At 37.2% G+C, this 22381-nt stretch overlaps 2 protein-coding genes across 3 annotated transcripts in view; one reads left to right on the plus strand and one right to left on the minus strand.

Annotated features, from left to right (window-relative positions):
• The window catches only part of bicc1 (BicC family RNA binding protein 1), a 102022-nt gene that overhangs the window by 70109 nt on the left and 9532 nt on the right, over positions 1-22381 (plus strand). The window contains exons 6-15 of one of the 2 annotated variants that reach the window (XM_084434879.1): positions 1381-1434; positions 9431-9619; positions 11940-12191; positions 14390-14521; positions 17604-17829; positions 18659-18817; positions 19291-19472; positions 19617-19758; positions 21222-21375; positions 21470-21626. In XM_084434879.1, coding sequence (XP_084291005.1) covers positions 1381-1434; positions 9431-9619; positions 11940-12191; positions 14390-14521; positions 17604-17829; positions 18659-18817; positions 19291-19472; positions 19617-19758; positions 21222-21375; positions 21470-21626 — 1647 coding nt within the window. The remainder of the gene's footprint in view (positions 1-1380; positions 1435-9430; positions 9620-11939; positions 12192-14389; positions 14522-17603; positions 17830-18658; positions 18818-19290; positions 19473-19616; positions 19759-21221; positions 21376-21469; positions 21627-22381) is intronic. The other variant, XM_084434880.1, reaches the window with a different exon arrangement.
• On the minus strand, positions 2061-4608 carry LOC311306703 (uncharacterized protein). Its single transcript, XM_084435246.1, has 8 exons — positions 4524-4608; positions 4144-4286; positions 3946-4030; positions 3642-3813; positions 3188-3381; positions 2769-2916; positions 2534-2661; positions 2061-2449 (listed from the first exon to the last, which is right to left on the minus strand). The coding sequence occupies exons 2-8, from the start codon at positions 4188-4190 to the stop codon at positions 2144-2146; spliced, it is 1080 nt and encodes a 359-aa protein (XP_084291372.1). The 5' UTR covers positions 4191-4286; positions 4524-4608; the 3' UTR covers positions 2061-2143.

The raw sequence follows: 22381 nt of genomic DNA on the forward strand, positions 1-22381 counted from the left end.
TTGTGAAAATATATAGTGCTTAAAGGGCTAGTTCACCCAAAAATGAAAGTTCTGTCAGTAATTACTCTCCCTCATGTTGTTCCAACCCCGTAAGACCTTCGTTCATCTTCGGAACACAAATTAAGATATTTTTGATTAAATCTGAGTGCTGGATCACTCCTCCATAGGCTTCTAAGGGACTGAAACTTGCTGGCCCAGAAAAGTTATTAAAGACATCGTTAATATAGTCCAAGTGACTACAGTGGCTCAATCTTAAGTTTATCAAGCGACGAGAATACTTTTTGTGCGAAAAAAAACACAAAAATAACGACTTTATTCCACTATTCATTTCCTTCTCTGTGGGCCTCGAGTGAGTTCACGTAGTGTTTTAGCACAGCGCGTCTGTGTTGCACGTCACCACGTAGGCTCACTATTGGCCGACGCTGGTCATGTGTGTGATGCGTGTGACGTACAACACAGAAGCGCTGCGCTAAAACACTACGTGAACTCACTCGAGGCCCAGATAGAAGGAAATGAATAGTGGAATAAAGTCGTTATTTTTGTTGGTCTTTTGCGCACAAAAAGTATTCTCGTCGCTTGATAAACTTAAGATTGAGCCACTGTAGTCACTTGGACTATATTAACTTGGTCTTTAATAACTTTTCTGGGCCAGCAATTTTCAGTCACTTAGAAGCCTATGGAGGAGTGATCCAGCACTCAGATTTAATCAAAAATATCTTAATTTGTGTTCTGAAGATGAACGAAGGTCTTACGGGGTTGGAACAACATGAGGGAGAGTAATTACTGACAGAACTTTCATTCATTCAACTTAAGTTTGTTGCCCAGCCCTATTTGCTTGAACCACGAGAGTCCTCAACTCATAAGTCCTACGTCATGCATCGGGTCAGAGGTCACTCTTCTGCCGGAACTAGACTTGCGTTCGCCCGTTACTGGAAGCCAGTGATTATAGTTTATAAAGTTATAAATATGGAGATTTTTTATTCAGACATTTATTAACCTCCTGGAGCTGTATGGATTACTTTTATGATGGATTCGCTTTTTTTGGGCTTCAAAATCTCAGGCTCTACTCACTCCCATTGTAAAGCTTGGAAGAGCCAGGATATGTTTTAATATAATTCCGATTGTGAAAGAAGAAACTCAGGATGCCTTGAGGGTGAGGAAATTATGGGATAATTTTCATCTTTGGGTGAACTATCCCTTTAAATCTTCTTCTGGGAATGAATAAAAATGCATAAAAAGAAATGTACGTATATCTCTTTTTATGTATTTATATTTATTTCTATTCAGACCAGATGCATGATGTTCTTGAATCCAGTTCCTTGTTCCTGGGACCTTGTACTTCATGAACATACTTGTGACTTTCTCGTTCCTTTTTTGCAGGTGTCCATAGCCGGCCAGCCAGGAGGAGTGGAGGCCGCCAGAGCCCGAATTCGGGTAAATAAACTTTCATAATTCGATTACAAACGTCTGTGTTTTTCTGAGATAAGCAGGAAGTAGAGGTGGGAGGCTGTTACTCACTTAAAAAAGTTGGGTTAAAAACAACCCAACAGCTAACCCAATGGTGGGTTGATATAGCACCGACCTATTGTTGGGTTATTTTAACCCAATAAATTAGGTTGCTAGTTTAACCCAATAAATAGGGTAACAAACAACTAATTTGTTGGGTTATTTAGCCAAAATGATGCTTTAACCAACCTAAAATTATTACTATTATTATTATTATTATTATTATTGCCATGTAAATAAATAACTCACAACTTAATTTTTAGATTAACAATTTTTATTTACAATGTTTTATTTTACTTCCAAAAGGTAAGCAATTGTTTCAATACATAAATAAATAAATAAAGTAATGCAATTATAAACTGCCACAAATAAACAGTTGTACAAACATTACAAGTTGTAAACATTTTCATTGTTATTGTTGCAATTGTTTTAATTTACTTCCTTAAGGTAAGTAACTGTTTCAATAAATAAATTAATTAATTAATTAATAAATAAAGTAATGCAATTATAAACTGCCTCATAAGGCAACCATGTGTTGAGGAAACACCTCCAGGCACAGAATATCAATGCTAAAACTAAGAAACATGGAGCACAAAAATACAAATAAACAAACAAAACGAACCAAAGCTAGTCCAGCTTATCCGATTATAAACTGCCTAAGTAGGCGACAGTGAGTTGATGGAACTCCTCCTGGCACAGAATATATTGTGTGTTGTAGAAACTGCCAAACAGCTGCAGACGGCTTTGGATACTCAATGTCTAAAACATAAAATAATTTAAAGCATGTATCCACAGCTTGTAAAAGGCTGTCTTGCTCAAGAGCTACTCCTCCCACAATGACGAAGGCTTGTGAGCAGTTGAATTTATCCCCAAGCTGCAGGACATGAGGGAATTGCCTCCGTTGCTCCTCCTCCTCCAAATATTGAATGATGTTTGTTCCAACCTTTAAATAGAAATTTGAAATGGTAAATATGCACACATGGATCAAATATAACCCAAAATGTGTTGTCATAAATTATGTACCCACAGGCTGTAAATCAACAAATGCTTGTTTTGCCTCCTGGTAAGAGGGCCGGACCATCTTGCAGCCCGTTTTGTATGGCAATGGAGGAAGGATAGCTGGCAGGGTTTTCAGAGCAACATCTCCAAGAGTGTCTTTACATAAAACAGAAAGAACAATGGATTAATCTTTAAACAAGCGCATTACATTATAGGCAAAATATTATAACTTGACATGAAAGTACAGTGCAGGATTTTCTCACCAGAAGAAATGTTAGTCTGGACTGGAAGAAGATCCAAGGCTCTCTTCTCGGTCTTGCAATATGACAGGACTCGTTGAGATGCATGTCCCCAAAGCTCAAAAAGTTTCTCTTTGGCATGTGGGTATAAAATACCAAAGTCCTGAGTAATCTTAAAAAAATAAAAAATAATAATAATAATAATAATTTAAATCACACCAACACCTCATAATGATGCAGTAACAATGAAAGTGTGGACATTGTTTTTTCAATATGAAAAATCAAGCTTAGTGAATCAAATCAAGTGGGATCATTTTTTAGGGCAGGACAGTGATTTTTAAAAAATGTCCAATCAAACAAATGAGTTGTTTAGATTAGGATGAATTGTTTATTAAAATTAATGCAAACCTCATTTTCTTTTTATAGATTTAACATTTCTATACCATTCCAGGTGTGTCCAGAAGTCTTGGATACTCTTGGGTGATCTCTATTAAAGATTTAGATCCGTTCTCTCTTATCCACTGTGCTCTGTAGACAGCTGTTCCTCTCATATATTCCTCAACTTGACTAACTGGTTGCTTATTCTTCTTCAGCCACTCTGTCATTTTGTTACTGTCTGCCTCACTGATTTGTGAATCTGCATGAATCAAACAGAGTGATTAATATCACAACAACCTAAAGCAATGTTGCAAGACAGGCAACATTTTATGATTTAAACATGTAACAGTTACTACTAAAATTTCCAAAATTAGGATAACAAAATCTGTAGATTATTTAGACAGTTTCACATTAAACTGCTTTGATCACAGCACAATTTGGATTTAAGGAATAAAAAAGAAGAAAGTAGAAAGAAGAACGTCAATAAGGCTTCAGCACCAATGGTTACATTTTTCTTACCTGGCAATAAAGTGATCCTATCAGTCACAGTAGCTCGGCGTTCATCTGTGGTTTGTGACCTCTCTCTAGATGTAGAACTGTGACTGTGGAGTCGTTTCCTAATATTACGGAGTCGTTCCTCCAAAAACCCTGTAGCCGGATGGCGGTATCGCCCTGGTGTATACCATACCTCCTAAAACATCAACACAAATGTTAAATGGATAACATGTCCCAAAAATGTCTTAAAAATGTCTTGTTTGTCAAATATTCTACTACTGTGTGAAGGTGAGCATAGTTCTGATAAACTGGGGATCAGCATACTCACATATCCACTGCCCTCCGAATCTCTAAGGCATGGAAATTGTGTGACCAGGGTCAGAGCTAGCTCTTTCTTTCGGTCTGGTGATGGACTAAGTGGTAGAAGGATTGTACAGATATTAGGTTACTTATGAGTAAATTGAATTGACCGCTTATGATTGAATGACTTTATGTAAAGTGGTGCAATGAATAAAACATCACTTACTATTCCCCAAACTTCTCCATTAAATGGGACACCAAAATGCGAACCATTTTCCTTCGGTCTTCAAGACATAAGTTGTGGTTTTGTTCCAAATTGGAGAGAATAGAAGACCCATGTGTGCTTCCCTCTAAAATCTGTCGTATATCCTTAATGGAGAAAGAAATTGTTTAGAATTGCACATCAGCATAACTTCATAATGCTAGGATTGCCTTCCTAAGTTTTGAACAAATGAAAAAACACTTCCCACTTCTAACATATACATTTGACTAATTACAGTTTTTAGACAAAGAAATTGGTCAGAGAATTTCAACATCACTGATGAAGGTGTCTGTAAAGTGTGTATTTGTAAGGTACTTAAATATCAGGGAAAAGGAAATACGTACAAATGAGGTTGAATTTTCCACAATAGTCAGTGTCACAGTAGGAACCTCAGTTATGGTAGGTATCTCGGTTTCATTGTTTTCAGAGTGTTCTTCTGTCTGTATGTAAAGAAAATACATTTTAATTTCAGTTACAATATACTTTACATACTCAACTAATATATATATAACATTTTTAACATTTTGTAGTATTTTAAATTCACATGGGATAGCCTAAGTAGACATTTACGCTACAATGTAACGTTAGGCCTTTATATAAACACAGCATAATAAGTTACCCTTTTCCTGACCGTGACACTGGATGGAGTGGACTAGGCTTGCGCTGGGTCTTGAAGCTGAGCGCGTCGGTTAAATATCTGAAAAAATTAATAACTTCCCAAAAAGTATTGGAAAGAACATAGAAAGTAAGGAAGAGTATCACAACCGAGTATAAGAATAAATGGCTATATTGCAAGCATCGACGTCGCTAGTCGCAGATGGCAGACAAAAAGCAGTCGACAGGGGAGATATAAACATGCAAATAATAAGCTACACATTTAGGAAAATGCGACAATAGTACTACGTAAGAGCTTAAAATCACTTTATAACGAAAAAAACATGTAACGTTATACAATATCTACAAGCTTATATAGTGTAATTAACTCACCCGTGGCGTCGCGTGTATCTTCTGTCACAGTTGCGGCGGTGGATTACCGTTGAAATTTGAACTTTAACCCAACGGTCTGCGTTGTTATAGAAACAACCCAATAAATGTTCGGAATAACCCAATAGAACGACCCAATATTTTTAACCCACCTATTGGGTACACAAAAATAACCCACCGTTTTTTAGAGTGTATGTATCTTGGTGGAAGTTGACAGGTATGGCGGGTGTTAACATAAATGATTTTTTTGGATGAGATAAACACATTCCTCAGCATCCCAACGGTAATCCCAGCAACACAATAAGTTGCATTCATCTTTTTCAGGAATGTATGTTTCTAGTTGAGCATCTGGTACTTGAATCAGACCTGCTGCCCTCTGTTGGTGTTTTATAACCATTACTGCCGCCACTTTCCATTTCAATGCCATGGACACCTTCTTTTCACCCGGCTGTACAGACAAAAGCCTTTTAATGGGATAAAACATAAGGAATAAGAAGGTTGTCATTTCAAATTTAAGCATTTGACACTGAAGGTCTTGACCTGGAATTGAGTTTTACGGATAAGACCAGCATTAATAATGGCTTGATGCGAAACACATGCTGCCAATTGACGCTGGTTTGAAACTGCAGTTTTAGTGATATCTTGACTGTTTGGCCGGGTGTCGCCTGTGCGCTCCTTCTCTGTCCAGACTCTCTCCTCGGATTTCACCAGTGCACACATGCTTCCTCCTCAGAGAGAACCAAGAAAAACAAACCAAAGCATTCAGGCACAGCAGGCTTCCTTAGTATTTGCACAAAGCCCGAGCCCCAATTAACTGGAGGACGTTCTACATCAGAATCTATCATAAGCCTTCACTATTGTTTCAAAAAGCAATTTGTATGAAATGAGCACCTTTGAAAAACCCAAGCCGCTACATTTTTTTATGTCCACAACATATAAAGTTCTGTGGGTAAAATGTACATTTGAGGGAAGGATGTTAGTGGGGCAGCCTCACTTTTTCTTTTCCTCGTTCGCGTGACCAGAACTGCTGGGAATTCTTCTCTTGACCACCTAATCATCTCCATTTTTCCTCTTTTCTCTTTCAAAGATCTTCACCCACAGTCGGTTTTGTGCTTTATTGTGCCGTTACGCCCATGTGAATGGTATAGGGTGAGCATAATTCTCACACTTAACCTCGAGTTTGACCATTTGCAATCTCTTTTAAAGCCAACTGAGATTGCTGTGGAAGTTTTTGTAGAATCTCCTCAGACATTGTCCAACAGTCAGAATTAGATGATTCCACTTTTTACTAAATCTTATATAAAGGTCAATGACAAATAACAGTGTCATCCATTGAAACTCTATTTTAAAACATTTAAAAAATCATAAAAAAATTGTTTTTTTGAACTCTCTTGCCTGGTTTCACAGACGAGGCTTAAGCCTAGTCCCAGTCTAAAATGCATGTTTGAGCTGGTTTAACTGAAAGCAACTTGCACTGCCATATCTTAGTGCCATTGTTTTGTATCAAGATGCACACCAGTAATGTTTTTTCTAAGGCTACTTAAATGACCTGATTTAACTTAGGCCTGATCCTGGCTTAATCTAAGCCCTATCTGTGAAACCAAGCCTTTTTGAAAAATGTTATACTATTTTCAAGAAAAGTTTAAATGTAAATGACAAAAAAAAAAAAAGTCATGAGGTAAAAAAGTATCATTAAGTAAACCATCATCAAGTAAAAAATGAAAAAAAAAAATATATATATATATAGCCTTGTCATAAGAAGGTCAAATTATCTTATTTTCTGCACGTTGGCGGACCAATGTTTTTCAAATATTAATAAGCAGTGAAGCAGTTCAAATATTTTTGTTTTCTACAAAGTGATAACAAATTATTATTCTAATTTCAATCTTTTAAGGAGGTGTTTTCTTCATTATGATACCAAGTTGCATCACCCTGACATTAAATATCAAAATGAATTTTAATTCAGAAATGAAAAACATGTTGATCATAGAACAGTTGTATTAAACATTTGTAACATCTTGTCATTGGCCCACAAGCAAAATGCTCGTATTGCACGCTTGTGTGTGAGACCCTGTGTGTTCACCATGTCCCAACTCTAGATTAAACCATTTAAACATTATCCCTGCTTTCTCAGAGGAGCCGAGTTCATTCCAGCGGAATGATCCACAGAGCATCTTCCAGGCTCTCTGGATGTGTGTTGTCTGTGAAAACACAGGGAAAGCAAATACAGAAGTTACTGATTCTACAGAAGGTCAAAGGAAAGCTCAGACCAGTTGTTTGTAAAAGATCGGAATACAGCACTCCCCTCCAAATTCTTTATTAACAATAATCAAAACAAAAGCACAGGAGATTTTTGTTTGGAAAGCTCCGCTCATAGCCGATGCATAAGCCTTTGGTTAAAAATAACCATGCTTATGGTTTTAATAGCTCAAGAATGAGGAGAACCATTAACAGAGATGAATGATTGGAATTCCAGAGCTCGCTCCATGACGGATTCCCTGCTCCCAGCCAAAGTTGAACCCAATAACCAATCCTTGTCCTTGACTGTCCTGACCACATCTAAAGGGGCAGAGAATGTCTCTCTTTTTGGCCCCCGGAACAGAACATGATGGTGAGCGAAGCCCCCACATATGGGACTGATCAGAGCCGCATTTTTACGGCTTGGCCATTCATTCTGTTTACCAGTTCAGTTTGGTGAGGCACTGTTTGCTGGGCTCTTGATGACCCTAAATCACAGTGGAATGAAGAGAAATAATAGTTTATGCTTACCCCAGCATTCATTTAGAGCAAACCATGTTGTTTGCTTCTAAAGCCAAGCACACACTATCCTGTCACCCTGACTCGAATTTATTATTTATTGTTGTTGAAATTATTATGTGCACAACTACTTGCAGACTTTGTGCATCAGTTACAGTCACTCTCCTCCTCAACTTAGCTAGAGTCACACAGCCAATCAGCAGTTGATTCTTGAATCAACTTTTTAAGCTCTTCCTAGATCCCACTTCCTGCAGCTTTTCTCTCTTCTGACAATTTCATTGAGCATTGGTCATTGCTGCTCTCACGAAAGTCGGGCAGTGTGGAAACCTGAAGACTGGTCAGCAGATTTCAAACCAGTTTCTGGTAGCATCTGCAACTGGTGGCATGTCTTACAAGTGCTGCACATTAACATGACACTTAAATAGTGTGAGTTTCATCTGTCGAAGTGGCCTGATGGTTTGAGTCACGGCACAGTGATTAGTTATCCCTTGTGAAAAAAGAGTGGAAATAATATACTTTAAAAGAATATACTTAAGTGTGAACTGAATATAATGTTTTCGGACACTTAATTGCATGTTATTAAATGAAACGTCTGATAGATTAAATGTATATGAAATTCAATTATTTCAACTTAAGAGTGATTTTTGACCCACTTAAGTTATTAAGTACATCTTTATATGTAATTTCATAATTACTTTTAATGTCTTCAAAATATGATTAAAGTTTACTGCTGAATGTACTGACAAGATTTTAAGGTAAACTAACATATACTTCAGTGTAATTCCAATCGAATCTTGTATGTCATGCATTTAAATATAATTGTTATTACACATTTGTAATGAAGTTGCAATTTAGTTTATAGTAAAAAAACATATTGTAAATGTAATATTAAATCACATTACAGTTATAATTATAAGCAAGTATTTTACATGTGCTATAGTGTGTTAGTCAATGCATCAAATTAAGTGTACTTCTTTAAATTATTATATTATCTGCAAGTACAGTTGGTTACACTTTATTTTAAGGTTTAACTATACAGTACTGATTAATATTAATTAACAACCTGTACTTAGGATTGGGTTTTTTTAGGCTTAGTTGCTTGTAATTATGCATAATTTACTGTTTACTATAGTAAATATATGTAAAATATGTAACAAGGACACTGTAAAATAAAGTGTTACCATCCAGTTTTTAAATATATATATATATATATGACTTGAAGTACATTAAAATTGTGCATTCAGCACTTTTTCACGAGGGACATCTTGAGCTCATGTGGGAGATGTGGGTTTGAATCTGTTCTCCTTCTCTCTTTCCCCGTGGTTTCCTGATTATTCTATATCTCTGTATCAAAAAGTTTCAAAAGTCTCCCAAGAAAGAAATGGCCTTTTGAACCAGTGTAGATCTGCTGATTAATTACCCATAATCCTTATCTGTCTTCAGCTGAAATCAGTCTCGATAATTCAGATATATAACATTAACTGATGTTGTTTTATTTGTCTTACTTCAGGAGTTACTCCCGCTGGTGTTGATGTTCGAGCTGCCAGTCATAGTCCAGCTGAACCCTGACCCCAGCTCTCCTGCCATCCAGCACATCTCCCAGACATACAACATTTCTGTGGCCTTCAAACAGAGGTCCAGACTCTATGGAGCGACAGGAGTGGTGCGGGGCTCGCAGAATAATGCTGCGGCCGTCAAGGTGAAACGCTCATACATGGGGGCATCATCTCCATCTTTGTTTGTTTGTTTGTTTTTCATATAAATGCAACACTTTCTAAATGTCCCAGGGGAATATTCACCAAGGACGATAATTAAAGATGTAGCCTAGTTCTAAAATTCATTCCAGCTATAAAAGAATAGCAGAGTCTACACCCCAACTATAACGATAACGGCACAGAGAAACTATGTCATTGTAATCACTTTCAGAACGAATTTTTTTTTTTTCAGCTGATAAATGATAAAAACATTGACAGCCAATCAAAATCCAAGCCATGCTTTAAAGCTCTCAAACTTTTAAAGCGGCGGACTACATAACAGCAGCGCCTGCTTAAAATAAACAGAACGATATTGACCAATGGTGTGGATGCTATCATAGTTATTGTTATTAGTTATTATCTTTATAGTTATCGTTCTTGGTGTGAACTTGCACTTCGAGTTTTTGAGTCTTTTGGGGAGGTTTTTGCTTTTAATTGAGGTTTTCATGGAATTAATGGAGTTCTCAACCCAGCCATTTAAATATAATTTTTTATTTAAACTAAGATGTCATTTGCATTTTTGTATTTTCAAATATAACACTAGTTTGCCCATTTAGTTTTTTATCATTTATTCAAGTTTTTTCCCATTATTTATCATTGGTCATTTGGGAGGGTTGTGGATATACTGTACGTTATATTGCACTTTTAAGTCGGAATATTGTGCTGTGACATCTAAGATATGTTAAGTCCTGTTTGTTTCTTAAAGAAGTTAATCACGAAAATAATGTAATATGTTTATAACTAATACATTTAAAATGAAATGGCTGCTGGCAATGCTTTAGACCGAGCGTCTAGTGTGGGTAGAGCCTGTTATTCTTCCCAAGGAGAATCTTCTTCAATCTCTGGTCTTGAGGAAGAGTCTAGGGCTGGAGTTGTCCTGTGGGCTATTGGCTATGCCTGGTATGTGTTGAGATCTGGGGTGAGGAGGCCGTGCCAAAACCGCCTACGAATAGGGCCAGAAAGGAACCCCAAAAGAGCCCCTTTGCCTTTCCTTTCTTCCCCTAGTTTTATGGCGTGCTGAAAGAAACTCCCAAATCTAGGCCATTCTCAGGGTCGTATATGCCAGATGGAAAATCAAGAACATAAAGAGGTTCTTGTTTACTAAAACATGCTCCATTAGTGACAAAAAGTCCCAGTCGTGATTCTTTTTAGCATGGTGGTTAAATTTGACTTGAGTCCGAAAAAGTGGTCAGTGAGGTATTGGTTAACATGATTTCACCAAGTAAAACATGTTCCTGGAACAACATTCCACTCAACCAATTAGATTTGAGGGACAAGTTTACAGTTTATGTCAAGTTTAGGCTTACAACCAGGGTTAGGTGCTTCTACTTCAGTGTTATTCACCTATAATTTAAAGATAAGTTATGATAGGGTTAGGTTTAAGGGTAGGACTTTTCAGAGATAAATGTTGTTCCAGGATCAACACAATATGCTAATTCAGGAACATGTTTTACTTGACAAAATCGCGGTGACCTGAGGTATTTACTGTTTCATTCAGGGTCAGAAATGAACTTTTACATTAAAGGGATTGTGTTTACCCCAGAATCGATTTCCTGGGGCATTTTTGACCTTTGTAATGGCAATATTTATATCTACCTTATTAAATGTATCTTTGATGGCTTCTATGTCATACTTAAATTTAACCAGTTACTTGACTGTTACCGTTAAAATGTGATCAACATCAACAACTTTACACTGCAAATGTGGCACAGAAGCTGCATCTTGCTTGGCATTATGCATTAGAAAATCAAGATCCAACATCTTAGTAGCATGAAAAACAAAACGATTACTCAAAATGGGAGTCAATTACAAAAAGTGAGCGAAAAACATTCCCAATCATTGAAGTGGCCAGTGACTTGCGCATTCAAAAAAGAATCCTGTCTGTCTACACCGCACAATGAATGTCTTACTTACATCATATCTTTATGATGAGAGAATTTGTGAGAGCGCAGAACTTCGCCGTGTCAGTGAATTTTTTCACCGGTGACTATTCTAAACGCCTCTGATTGACCAGTGCATTCATATACTCAACAGAAATGTATTGGTTTTAATTCTCAACGCTGTAAAAAACATTTTTGTAAATTTACTGATTCAACGTGGTAGATGTTACCCAATTTCACTTTATTAATTTAAACTGTTGATTAAATTGCTTTGTAATGTATGTACTTTAATTGTGTACAGGCATTTTTTTGTCCTCTTCTCTTGAATTTTGGTGGCGTTTTTGCCCCAAGCCCCTGTTAATTTCCACAACCGGTCTCGTTGCAGAGGGGCACAGCGGTGTTACTAGAGCACCTCGCGGGCAACCTGGCCAGCGCCATCACGGTCAGCACACAGCTTGACATCGCACCCCAGCACCACCTCTTCATGATGGGCCGCAACGGCAGCAACATCAAGCACATCATGCAGCGCACAGGAGCCCAGGTCCACTTCCCAGACCCCAACTGCCCGCAGAAGAAGTCCACCGTCTACGTGCAGGGGACCATTGACTCTGTGTGTCTGGCCCGTCAGTACCTGATGGTGAGAGATGTTTTGTTCTTTATTCCAGTGTTTCTGTCTTTCTTGTTCCACAGCTTTTGTGCTACTGACAAGAATGACAAGAATGGGTGAAAAAATTGAGTGCAGTGAATCTTTTTTTACTGTAACTTTTTACATTTTTACATTTTTTTTTACTTTTTACATTTTTACTGTAAAAGAGACAATGACTGCATATGCATTTTGTTTGTCCCAATCAATTTTTTTTTAAACATGAAAAACAGTAAATTATACCCCCTGCAGACTCTCATGACTGTGTGGTCAAGTTCAATAAATATCTTAAAATATCAGATCATTTTACCTTTTTTTGACAGTTGATAGTGATTCACCAAAATTTTGGTCGGTCAAAACTAAAATCATTGACTGAAACAGCATTTAATAAACTGTTCTCCTTTGGCACGTTTTGACTGTGTCAGTGTCTATTTTTTGGATTGACAATATCGATTTATCGTTTTTAATCAATCTTTCAGTAAATCTTTTAGTCTATGCTGTAGGCCTGTTCAGTCAATGCATGAACAAAACTTCACTAAACATTATTTGTAGCAATAAATCACTTTTGATATGAACCAAAGTCTCTATAACGAAATTCATACAATAAATATTGTTTTAACGTTCTGCAATGTGGCGTGACAGATAACGGCATGTGAACTCTTTCCGGTCATCTTTCTCTTTACTACTAGCACAAAATAAACATGAATGAACATCAGAAGGTATGTTGAAAGATACAACTCATGTTCTCATGGATTTGCGCAATCAGTGTATCAGCCACAGAAAGACGTCAATAAACCAGCTTGTAAATAATGTACGATCATTACATTTGCATTTTTACTTATCCTGTTGTCTTCATTCAACAAGTTCATTACTACAAGCACTTTTTAAATATTTATAGTTCAACAACAAATTAATACATTAAAAGTTGATATAAAAGTGCCTTATGTGCAATTTAAGTATGTATATACAACTCAATTTTTATTTGAGTGTTGATTATTAAAAGTAGTTAGTTCATTGATTATCAACTGAAATTTAGTTTTAGTTTTCGGCCAAATAAAAACTTTGGTTTCTGTAAAAAAAAAAATAATAAATTGGCGCATCACTTGATGAAATTTACCTAGAAAGTATATATATGATACCAACATATATTATTACTTTTTAATTAATGGTTACACCGCATTGTCATATTAAACTAGTGTTAAAATTATATAAAAGTTTTTCATTTTTTGTGTGTGTAAAAGTCAAGATTTAGTTTTCTCTGTCTTGGACATTTTTCATCTTTGGCCCAAAAATATCTAAACCATTAAAAGATTATACATTTAATTTAGAAGACAAATTGGGCCATTAAACGGCCACCTAGCAACCACCAAGTACACCCTAGCAACAACCCAAAACACCTTAGCACTTCTTGCGAATATCGTCAAGCCAAATTTTGCACAAGCGAGCACTTACTACTTCAGAAAATGTGAAGATTTAGTTTCTTTCCTCTCTCATTTTCATCTTCCCTCAAGCCACCAGAGAAATAGTGACTCTGGTTTGTCTCATTATGTGGTCTCCAAACAACACAGAAGAACATAAAAGTGACAAAGGCAGGGGCACCAGAAGAAGCATAAAAACACAATCCCTTTGAGGAACACACAAGTGGAGAAAGCGAAATAATTAGCCTTTCAACACTGCGGTCCTCTCTGGAGACAGATATCGGCCTGTCTGTCCCCGCAAGCCAGCCCAGTCCTGATTTAAACACGCAGCAGGAGGCCGAGGGAAGAGACAGTATTCAAGAATAATTTATTCATGCTTTTTGGCTCGATTTAGATCCATTAAGGACATTTTTAGCATTTACAAATAAGACTGTCATAGCAGGCTTCCCACCACACAATCTAGCCTCTAGAACTTTTCCTGCATATTTAGCAGTTTCTTCACTGCCTGCTGAGTTAGCTGTGTCAGGAGAGGAAAAAGAAGGTCAAGGACCAGTAAATGAAAGCCTTACTCCTAGAGTACCTGCTGCTGTTTTTCTTTTCAACATGAGAAGTAGGTGATGGATCACTCCTGAATAACTGTAGCTTTGCTGCTTTAGGACCGAGGCCAACTGAGTCCTTGAAACACTTAACTTTCGACTCAATGAATGATTTACAACAGTGTAGAAAAACTTTGTTCATTTCTCTTTCTTGCTTTTTTCCTTGTGCTTTCTGCAGGGCTGCCTGCCACTGGTGCTGATGTTTGATATCAAAGAGGACATTGAGGTGGAACCACAGTGCATTACTTCCCTAATGGAACAGCTTGATGTGTTCATTAGCGTCAAACCAAAACCCAAGCAACCTAGCAAGGTTTGCACGCTCACCCAAACCTACATATACAACATCACATATGGTGGCGGACACCATATGTCTACATCACACTCTGAGCTTTTCTCCCAACTAACATTTTGTTTTTGAGCCATTTTGCTATTACTCTCAAACAACCTGTTTCAAGGTGACTTCTCCTCAGTTGAGGAACCAGAGGTGTAGTTCCTCACACTAACTGTCAACATGATCCACTAATGACAACCAGAATATGTCTAAATACTACTTATACCCCTACTTATATTCTTTAAAAAATGTGCGGTTACACTTTATTTTAAGGTGTCATTGTTACAGTGTAATTATATATTTAAATACTGAGTAATTATAATTAACTACATGTACTTACTATAGGGTTAGGGTAGGATTAGGATTTGGTGGAGGGTTAGTTGCATGTAATTATTTTTCATAGTTATTACTATGGTAAGTACATGTAACATATGTAACAAGGACACTGTAAAAAGTGTTACCAAATGTGCTTGTATATATTTATTTGAAAAAAAAGCAGTATTTTTATATGTATTATACACTACCTTTCAAAAGTTTGGGATGAGTAAAAAAAATATAAAGAAGTTAATACTTTAATTCAGCAAGGATGCGTTAAATTGGTCAAAATGACAGTTTAAATTAATTAAAGTAACAATATAAAAAATAACAATATCTATTCAAATTATTTTGTAACATTATACATGTGTTACAAAAGAATTTGAATAGATATTGTTATTTTTTATCTTTCTACTAATCAAAAAATCCAGATAAAAACAAACACAGTTTCCACAAAACAATTAAGCTACACAACAGCTTTGCCATTACATAAGTTCATAATGTTTCATAATATTACTGTTTTTACTGTATTGTTTGAGCAAATCAATGCAGCCTTGGTGATTTAAGCCTTGTTTTTTAGTGCCACCATGTAAGACACTTTGAATCAGATCAAGCATTAAGGCCTAGTTCTCTCAGAGGCTCAAAATTAAGGCGCCTTAGCCTTGTAAAAGTAATGTATGGAACATATAGGATTTGTGGGTGGCTTACTACCAGGATGTGGAAACTGGGAATGCTTCACGTCCTTGGTCATGGTCAATGGTGAAATCCTATCCTGTGTTTTAGGCTAAATGGTAGCACTGTAAATTATCAGTCTTATAGCAAAAACCTCTGTTTTTTCCATTTCAGTGATTTGTGTTGATGCCTCCAGCTTCTCTTTTTCACTCTGCTAATAGTTTGCTACAGTAGTAGCCTTTACTATTGTATACAGCAAATATATAAGGAAGGAAGTATATTCTATACCAATTGAGGCGTAAAAAAATGAGGACATGCAGAATTTCAGTACATACCAGGAAACCCCAGATTCATTTCAGATCAAAGAGTTCACCACTAATAGGCAGATCATTTTCAGCTTCATGATCATGTTAAATGGATCTTTAGAAATAAAAATACCATTGATGTTTTGAAATAAGAGTTTGACGTACAATGAAAACATACTGTACATTTCAGAAATCAAAACTTCCTCCTCAGTGAACTAAAGACCATCTACTGAAACTGTTAAAGACCATCTACTGAAACTGTTTGACCCCCTTTAAAAAGAAAAGCACATTATACTCATAATGATAACATTCTGCTCTACAAAGACAAAAGGCAGTGACTACACCAACGCTAGCACCAATTTTTTAACAAAATATGTAGTTAAGGACCATTCACACAGAACACATTTTTGCATCTGACTAATGCATGTTTATAAAGAAAACCATCAGTGCAGTGAAATGCAAAAATGTGTGAACAGCCCCTGAAGGCCCCATATGCTTCAAGCGAAATCGTGTGAGGTCATTTCGAACAAAATCAGGCCAAAATTAAGTTTGTTTGGAGTTTGTTTCTGGAGATTAAAACAGTTTGCCAAACCCAGTGGTGTCCAAACCTGCTTCTGGAGGACCAGTGTCCTTCAGAGCAGTGGCTCCCAACCCTGGTCCTGGAGTTCCCCCAACAAAATGAACTGATGAGTTGAAACAGGCGTGTTTGATTAGAGAAACATCTAAACTGTGCAGTACTCCAGGACCAGGGTTGGGAACCACTGCTTCAGAGTTTAGATTCAACTTGCCTCAACACACCTGCCTGGAAGTTTCTAGTATACTCAGGCTAAATCCGAAATCGCCCCCTAAACCCTTAATTCCCTACGTTAGTCCACTAATATAGTTCACTTGAAGGTGTGAATGAAAACGAGCGAGCAAATTCGGACAGCCATTGAGCGTACATCAGCTGTACACTTGTTATTGCGGTGCAATGTGGGATAGAATGAGTGAACTCGATTATGTCCACTATGGTTTCGGATACCACTACAAATGGGTGTCCTCTCAAATAGTGCCCTACTTGAGGGTATAGGGGGCGATTTCGGATTCAGCCTTAGTCCTTGTAAAACCTTGATTAGCTGGTTCAGGTGTGTTTAATTGGGGATGGAGCTAATCTCTGCAGGACAGTGGCCCTCCAGGAGCAGGATTGGACACCCCTGGCCAAAGTGAACCTTCAGGAAAAGTTAATACCTTCGAACTACAATTGGTCCGTGGCGACGTAATAATCTACGTAATAGATAGTTGTGCGCTGAGGCTCTACCTTCTTTGATGTGGAATTATCGAGGTCAGACGTCTGCAAGTAAAACATGACGTGACTTGACTGGAGAGCCAAATTGCAGAGCTTGGGCAACATATCCCCATCGCTATGATCAGATGCTTTCTTAACTGCTGTTTTCTTACTTCTGTCATTTTTGTTGTGCGTTTATTTTGTTATTGAGAGGAAAGCGCGTAACACATATTTATATTCACCTAAATGCCGCTCTCTGCAGCGTGTGTGTGTCTCAGGATGTTCTCTAACATATTTCGACTTCTTTTTACCCCCCTGATTGAAGAACTTTGCTATGAGTATATTGGAGCCTTTATTGTCTTCATGAGAACTTATTGTCTTGTTCTGCTCTGTCATTTACTGTCATTTCACCGACAAACAAACACTGTAATAATCAATATAGTGCTTACTAGTGGAAGGGAGCTGATTTCTAAACTCTAAATCCCTTTTTTCTGTGGGCTGTCAGTCAGTGATAGTGAAGAGTGTGGAGAGGAACGCTCTGAACATGTATGAGGCCAGACGCTATCTATTGGGTTTGGAGAGCAGCGGTGTATCAGTCCCCACCAACACCTGCAGCATCACCAGCAGTAATGGTGGCAGTCCTCCATGTATCCCTGTCCCTCCTCCAGCTCTCAGCTGCCCCGTGGGGCTCGATATCTTGGCCTCAGCCGGCCTCGGCCTCACCAGCCTGGGTAAGACAACAGTGAATTTATGTTATGGTGACTATAAAAGTGTATTCTAGTCTATTAATCAGCTTGACTTCAATTTTCATGAATCTATTTTTGTGGATTGAAACTGGAATATGCAATACAAAGTTCAAATGTCGAAATGCAGGTCTAATGCAAAAGTTAGGGGGGCATTATAAGCAACCATTAGGCTTAGCCTTCTGCATGGTCCTAAAGTTGTTGTGACACGGCTGTGTATTTCGACGCAAGGGCAGGAAAACCCGTCACTCAGTGAGATCGCATCAATACCAAACAACAATGATCCAATCAAATCCTGATGGACAAAATCGAGTCCTGTCCTACATTTTTTTCGTAACACTTTAGTTTAGGGTCCAATTCTCACTATTAACTAGTTGCTTATTCGCAATATTACTAGAATACTAGCTATTTAATTAGTATGTATAAAGCACATATAAATGCCTTATTCTGCACGACCATATTCTTTATCCCTTAATCCTACCTAATACCTAAACTTAACAACTACCTTACTAACTTTTAATAAACAGTAATTAAGAGTTTATTGAGGCAAAAGGCGTAGTTAATAGTTAGTTAATAGTGAGAATTGGACCTTGATATAAAGTGTGACCATTTTTTTTCTTGTTCAAGAAGCCATTTCACTTGGATATACATCACAATAGGGAAGAAAAAGTATCATGCCGACTATAAAATTTGTTGTTGAAATTAACACTGTATAAGCTGATTTGCAGGAGGTGTACAGCTTGCATAGTAAGTGTCTTTATTTGTGTTAAGTATAATGTTGACAGTGTGTGAATGGTTTATTGTCTCTGACCTGCAGGTCTTCTTGGACCTACAACAGCCTCCATGACAGGACACTCCACCAACTCCCTTCTCAACGCTCTCAACAGCTCCATCAGCCCATTACAGACACCCTCCTCTGGAACGCCCAGCTCCACTCTCTGGTCCAACTCACTGGCCAGTCCCGCCAGCACACCAGGTAAAGAGATGACTGACAGAATTTCTCCTCAAACAATCACACTCAATATGCATTCATCATCTCTTGAAATAAATAAAACTAAAAAAAAAAGTTTTCAATATTCAAATCTGTTTTTGGTCCATTTTACATTGTAATTGTTTTTTTTAGAACCCAGTCCATTTGTTTTTTTTATTATAATTTTATTTTACTATAGTAATATTTATCTTTTTGGTCCACTTGTGATAGGGTCTCAGTTCGCTTTACAATCACATTGTTTTTTAGAACCAAGTCCAATTGTTTATTATTTTATTTAATTTTATTGTTATATTAAATATTGGGATTTTATTATACAACAGTGATATTTATCTAGAGTCTCAGTCCACTTTACAATCACATTGTTGTTGTTTAAGAACCAAGTCCATTATTTTTATTTGAAATAATTTTTTTCATAGTAAGTGAAAATTCAAACCATGCTGGCTCATTTTTTTCTTTAGGATTCTCATCGCCCTTGATGATTCACCCAGCCACCCAGGCCACTCTAACTAGCATCTTGCTGTCAGGAGTACCAGGCTACACCCACAACACTCCATCGCCTCCGCCAGGTCTCGCCCCTATTGACTCCCAAGTCAACGGAGTATCAGACTGCAGTAAAGCTGTGTCCTCCCTCAGTAGCAAAGTGAGCACGCCTTCTTTCACTATCATGAGATAGTGTTATATATATATATATATGGTTATGCTAAAAAGCTGTCTTGAATATCTCTCATAGTTTGTCATCTTGGACTTCCTCTTGACCAGAATATTGTGTGCATGTGTTGTGTAGCAGCCCAGCACCATGTACAGCAGAATGTCTGCAGCGTCTCTCGCAGATAAAGTTCTGACCGCAGCTCATGGTGACTCCGTGCAGGAAGCCAGTCCTCACTGCCCTTCTGAACCGCTGTCCAGCAAGTCCAGCCAAGACCAAGGTCTGCATTACCCACAGCTCCGCATTACAATACCCTCATTACAAGATACATTTCTCTCCACAGCAAAAATCACTTACTTGACTTGTAATTTTGTCTGTTTTTCCTTGTAAAATTATCCATAAATTTTATATTTTACAGTCAAACCAAAATTTATTCAGACACCTTGCTATCCTAACTTACATAAATGAACTATAGTGTTCTGCACCCACTAGTAAGAAAATATCCAAATGATATATGGTGTCTGAATAATTTTTGGTTTGGCTGTATATTATATTATTAATAATTTATGAATTGAATTTATAATTAATTTTTATTAACAATTTTATATAGAATTTTATTATTTATATAATATTATATAATTATTTATATTTTATATTATCTATTTTAAGCTTAATATAAGCTTAAAATAGTTCTATTCATCAAAGAATCCTGAAAGTATCACGATTTCCACAAAAATTTTAAACAGCACAACTGTTTTCAACATTGATAATAATAATAATAAATATTACCTGAGCATCAAATCATCATATTAGAATGATTTCTGAAGGATCATGTGACACTGAAGACTGGAATAATGATGCTGAAAATTCAGCTTTGCATCACAGGAATAAATTACATTTTGAAATATGTTAAAATAGAAAGCAGTTCTTTAAAATTGTAGTAATATTTCACAATATTACAGTTTTTACTGTATTTTTGATCAAATAAATGTAGCCGTGGTGAGCATAAGATAATTATTTCGATCCCAAACACTATTGTTTGTGTGTGTGTGTGTGTGTGTGTGTGTGTACACGCATTCCTAAAGCCAATTAAGTGTGATGGCGTACTCTACAAGAGTGATTCCTGACATTTGTCAGAACTGAGTAATTTTATCTGGTAAATGCCAGCAAGCTTTATTTGTATTGCAATGAATGCCATGTGAATCAACACTTCATGCATGCCAATTTCCAAGGCTAAATAAATTGAAAGATATATTATACTCGCCTTTATTCATGCCTAATGCAACCAGTGACATTCACTGCTGAACCCTGTCAACCGTTTGATTAACACATGAAACAACTCCTTGACCTTCTCTAGATTGAAAGCCGAGAATTTACTGACTTTGGTCAGTCTAATTATGGATAAATATAAACTCAGTTCCAAATGGTAATACCATTCCTTCCTGCTCTATGAACGGGGCATTCGTGGAAATACAAGGCCAAGGTTTTCCGTGCTCCGGCATTGTTAAAGCTGTTTGAGTTGGCCCTACATCCATTTAGCCTGTGTGTTTTTGCTTTTAGATGAGGCGAAGTCAATTCAATCTCGTTATTCCTTAAAAGCAGTGATGGTAAATGGCGTGTTCGATTCTCTGATGCTGAGTGCTGCAGGAATACAATCTCAAACTACTCAGCTAAAACGTTCAATATGTAGGCTTGAGGAAAGAAAAACACAGTCGCGTCTATATGTGTGTGTGTGTGTTTCAGGCTCGGATACGTTCGTGGAGGTGGGCATGCCCCGAAGCCCTTCTCACTCGGGAAACAGCAATGAACTGAAGCAGATGTTGGCGTCCTGTAAGACAACATCAGGAAAGAGGCAAGCCCTGGAGCTGCTACAGGGCACCAAGAACTCCCTCCTACAGTACGAACACACGTCACTCAACAGTCAATCACTAGTCCATGTCAGAGGTAGCTGATAATGCAACATGTTTACTCCTATTCTTTTACCTATCTAGTTCAGAGTGTCTGTTGTCGGACTCTGACTCCAGCGCCTCTGAGAGTCCGGTGGCTGATAAACGCGCTCCGGGGAGCGAGAGAGCAGCGGAACGGGCCGCTCAGCAGAACTCGGACAGAATCCGCCTTTCTCCCCAGTCTTCCTTCTCCAGTATGCAGGTGATGCACTCTTAATGTCACTTCGAATCTCGTCAGGCGCTTCCCTTAGTTTAAAAAACAATTAGCAGCCGCGAATATCACATTTAACTCTCAGCGTTTCAGACTAACACCCCTCATGGATATAATAGCTACACTACTGGTCAAAAGTTTCAGTTTTCTTAATGTTTTTGAATGTCTCTTATGCTCACCAAGGCTGTATTTATTGGATCAAAAATACAGTAAAAAATGTGTCAATTATGATTACAATTAAAAATAACTGTTTTTTATTTGAATATATTTTTTTAAATGTAATTCATTCCTGTGATGCAAAGCTGAATTTTCTGCATCATTACTTCAGTCTTTAGTGTCACATGACCCTTCAGAAATCATTCTAATATGGCGATTTGGTGCTCAGTTATTATCAGTGATTATTGATGCTCAATTATTAATAATGGTTCTTAATATTATCAGTGTTGAAAACACAGTGTTTTTGCTGCTTAATATTTTTGTGGAAACCTTGATACATGGTATTGTAAATAGAAAAAGTTATTTTAAATTCTAATAATATTTCACAATATTACTGTTTTTACTGTATGTCTGATTTTTAAAATGTTGCCTTAGTGAGGATAAGAGACATTAAAAAATCAGAATTATTCCAAACTTTTGACCGGCAGTATATGTGCGCCTGTGTCGTGATCTCATGTCCTGTCTCTCAAGACAATGCAGTGTTTCTAAAACGACAGAAAGTCAACACTATTCTGTCCGCCACAGTCTGC

This window comes from Rutilus rutilus (genome assembly GCF_951802725.1).
Source record: "Rutilus rutilus genome assembly, chromosome: 16".
Taxonomy (NCBI): domain Eukaryota; kingdom Metazoa; phylum Chordata; class Actinopteri; order Cypriniformes; family Leuciscidae; genus Rutilus; species Rutilus rutilus.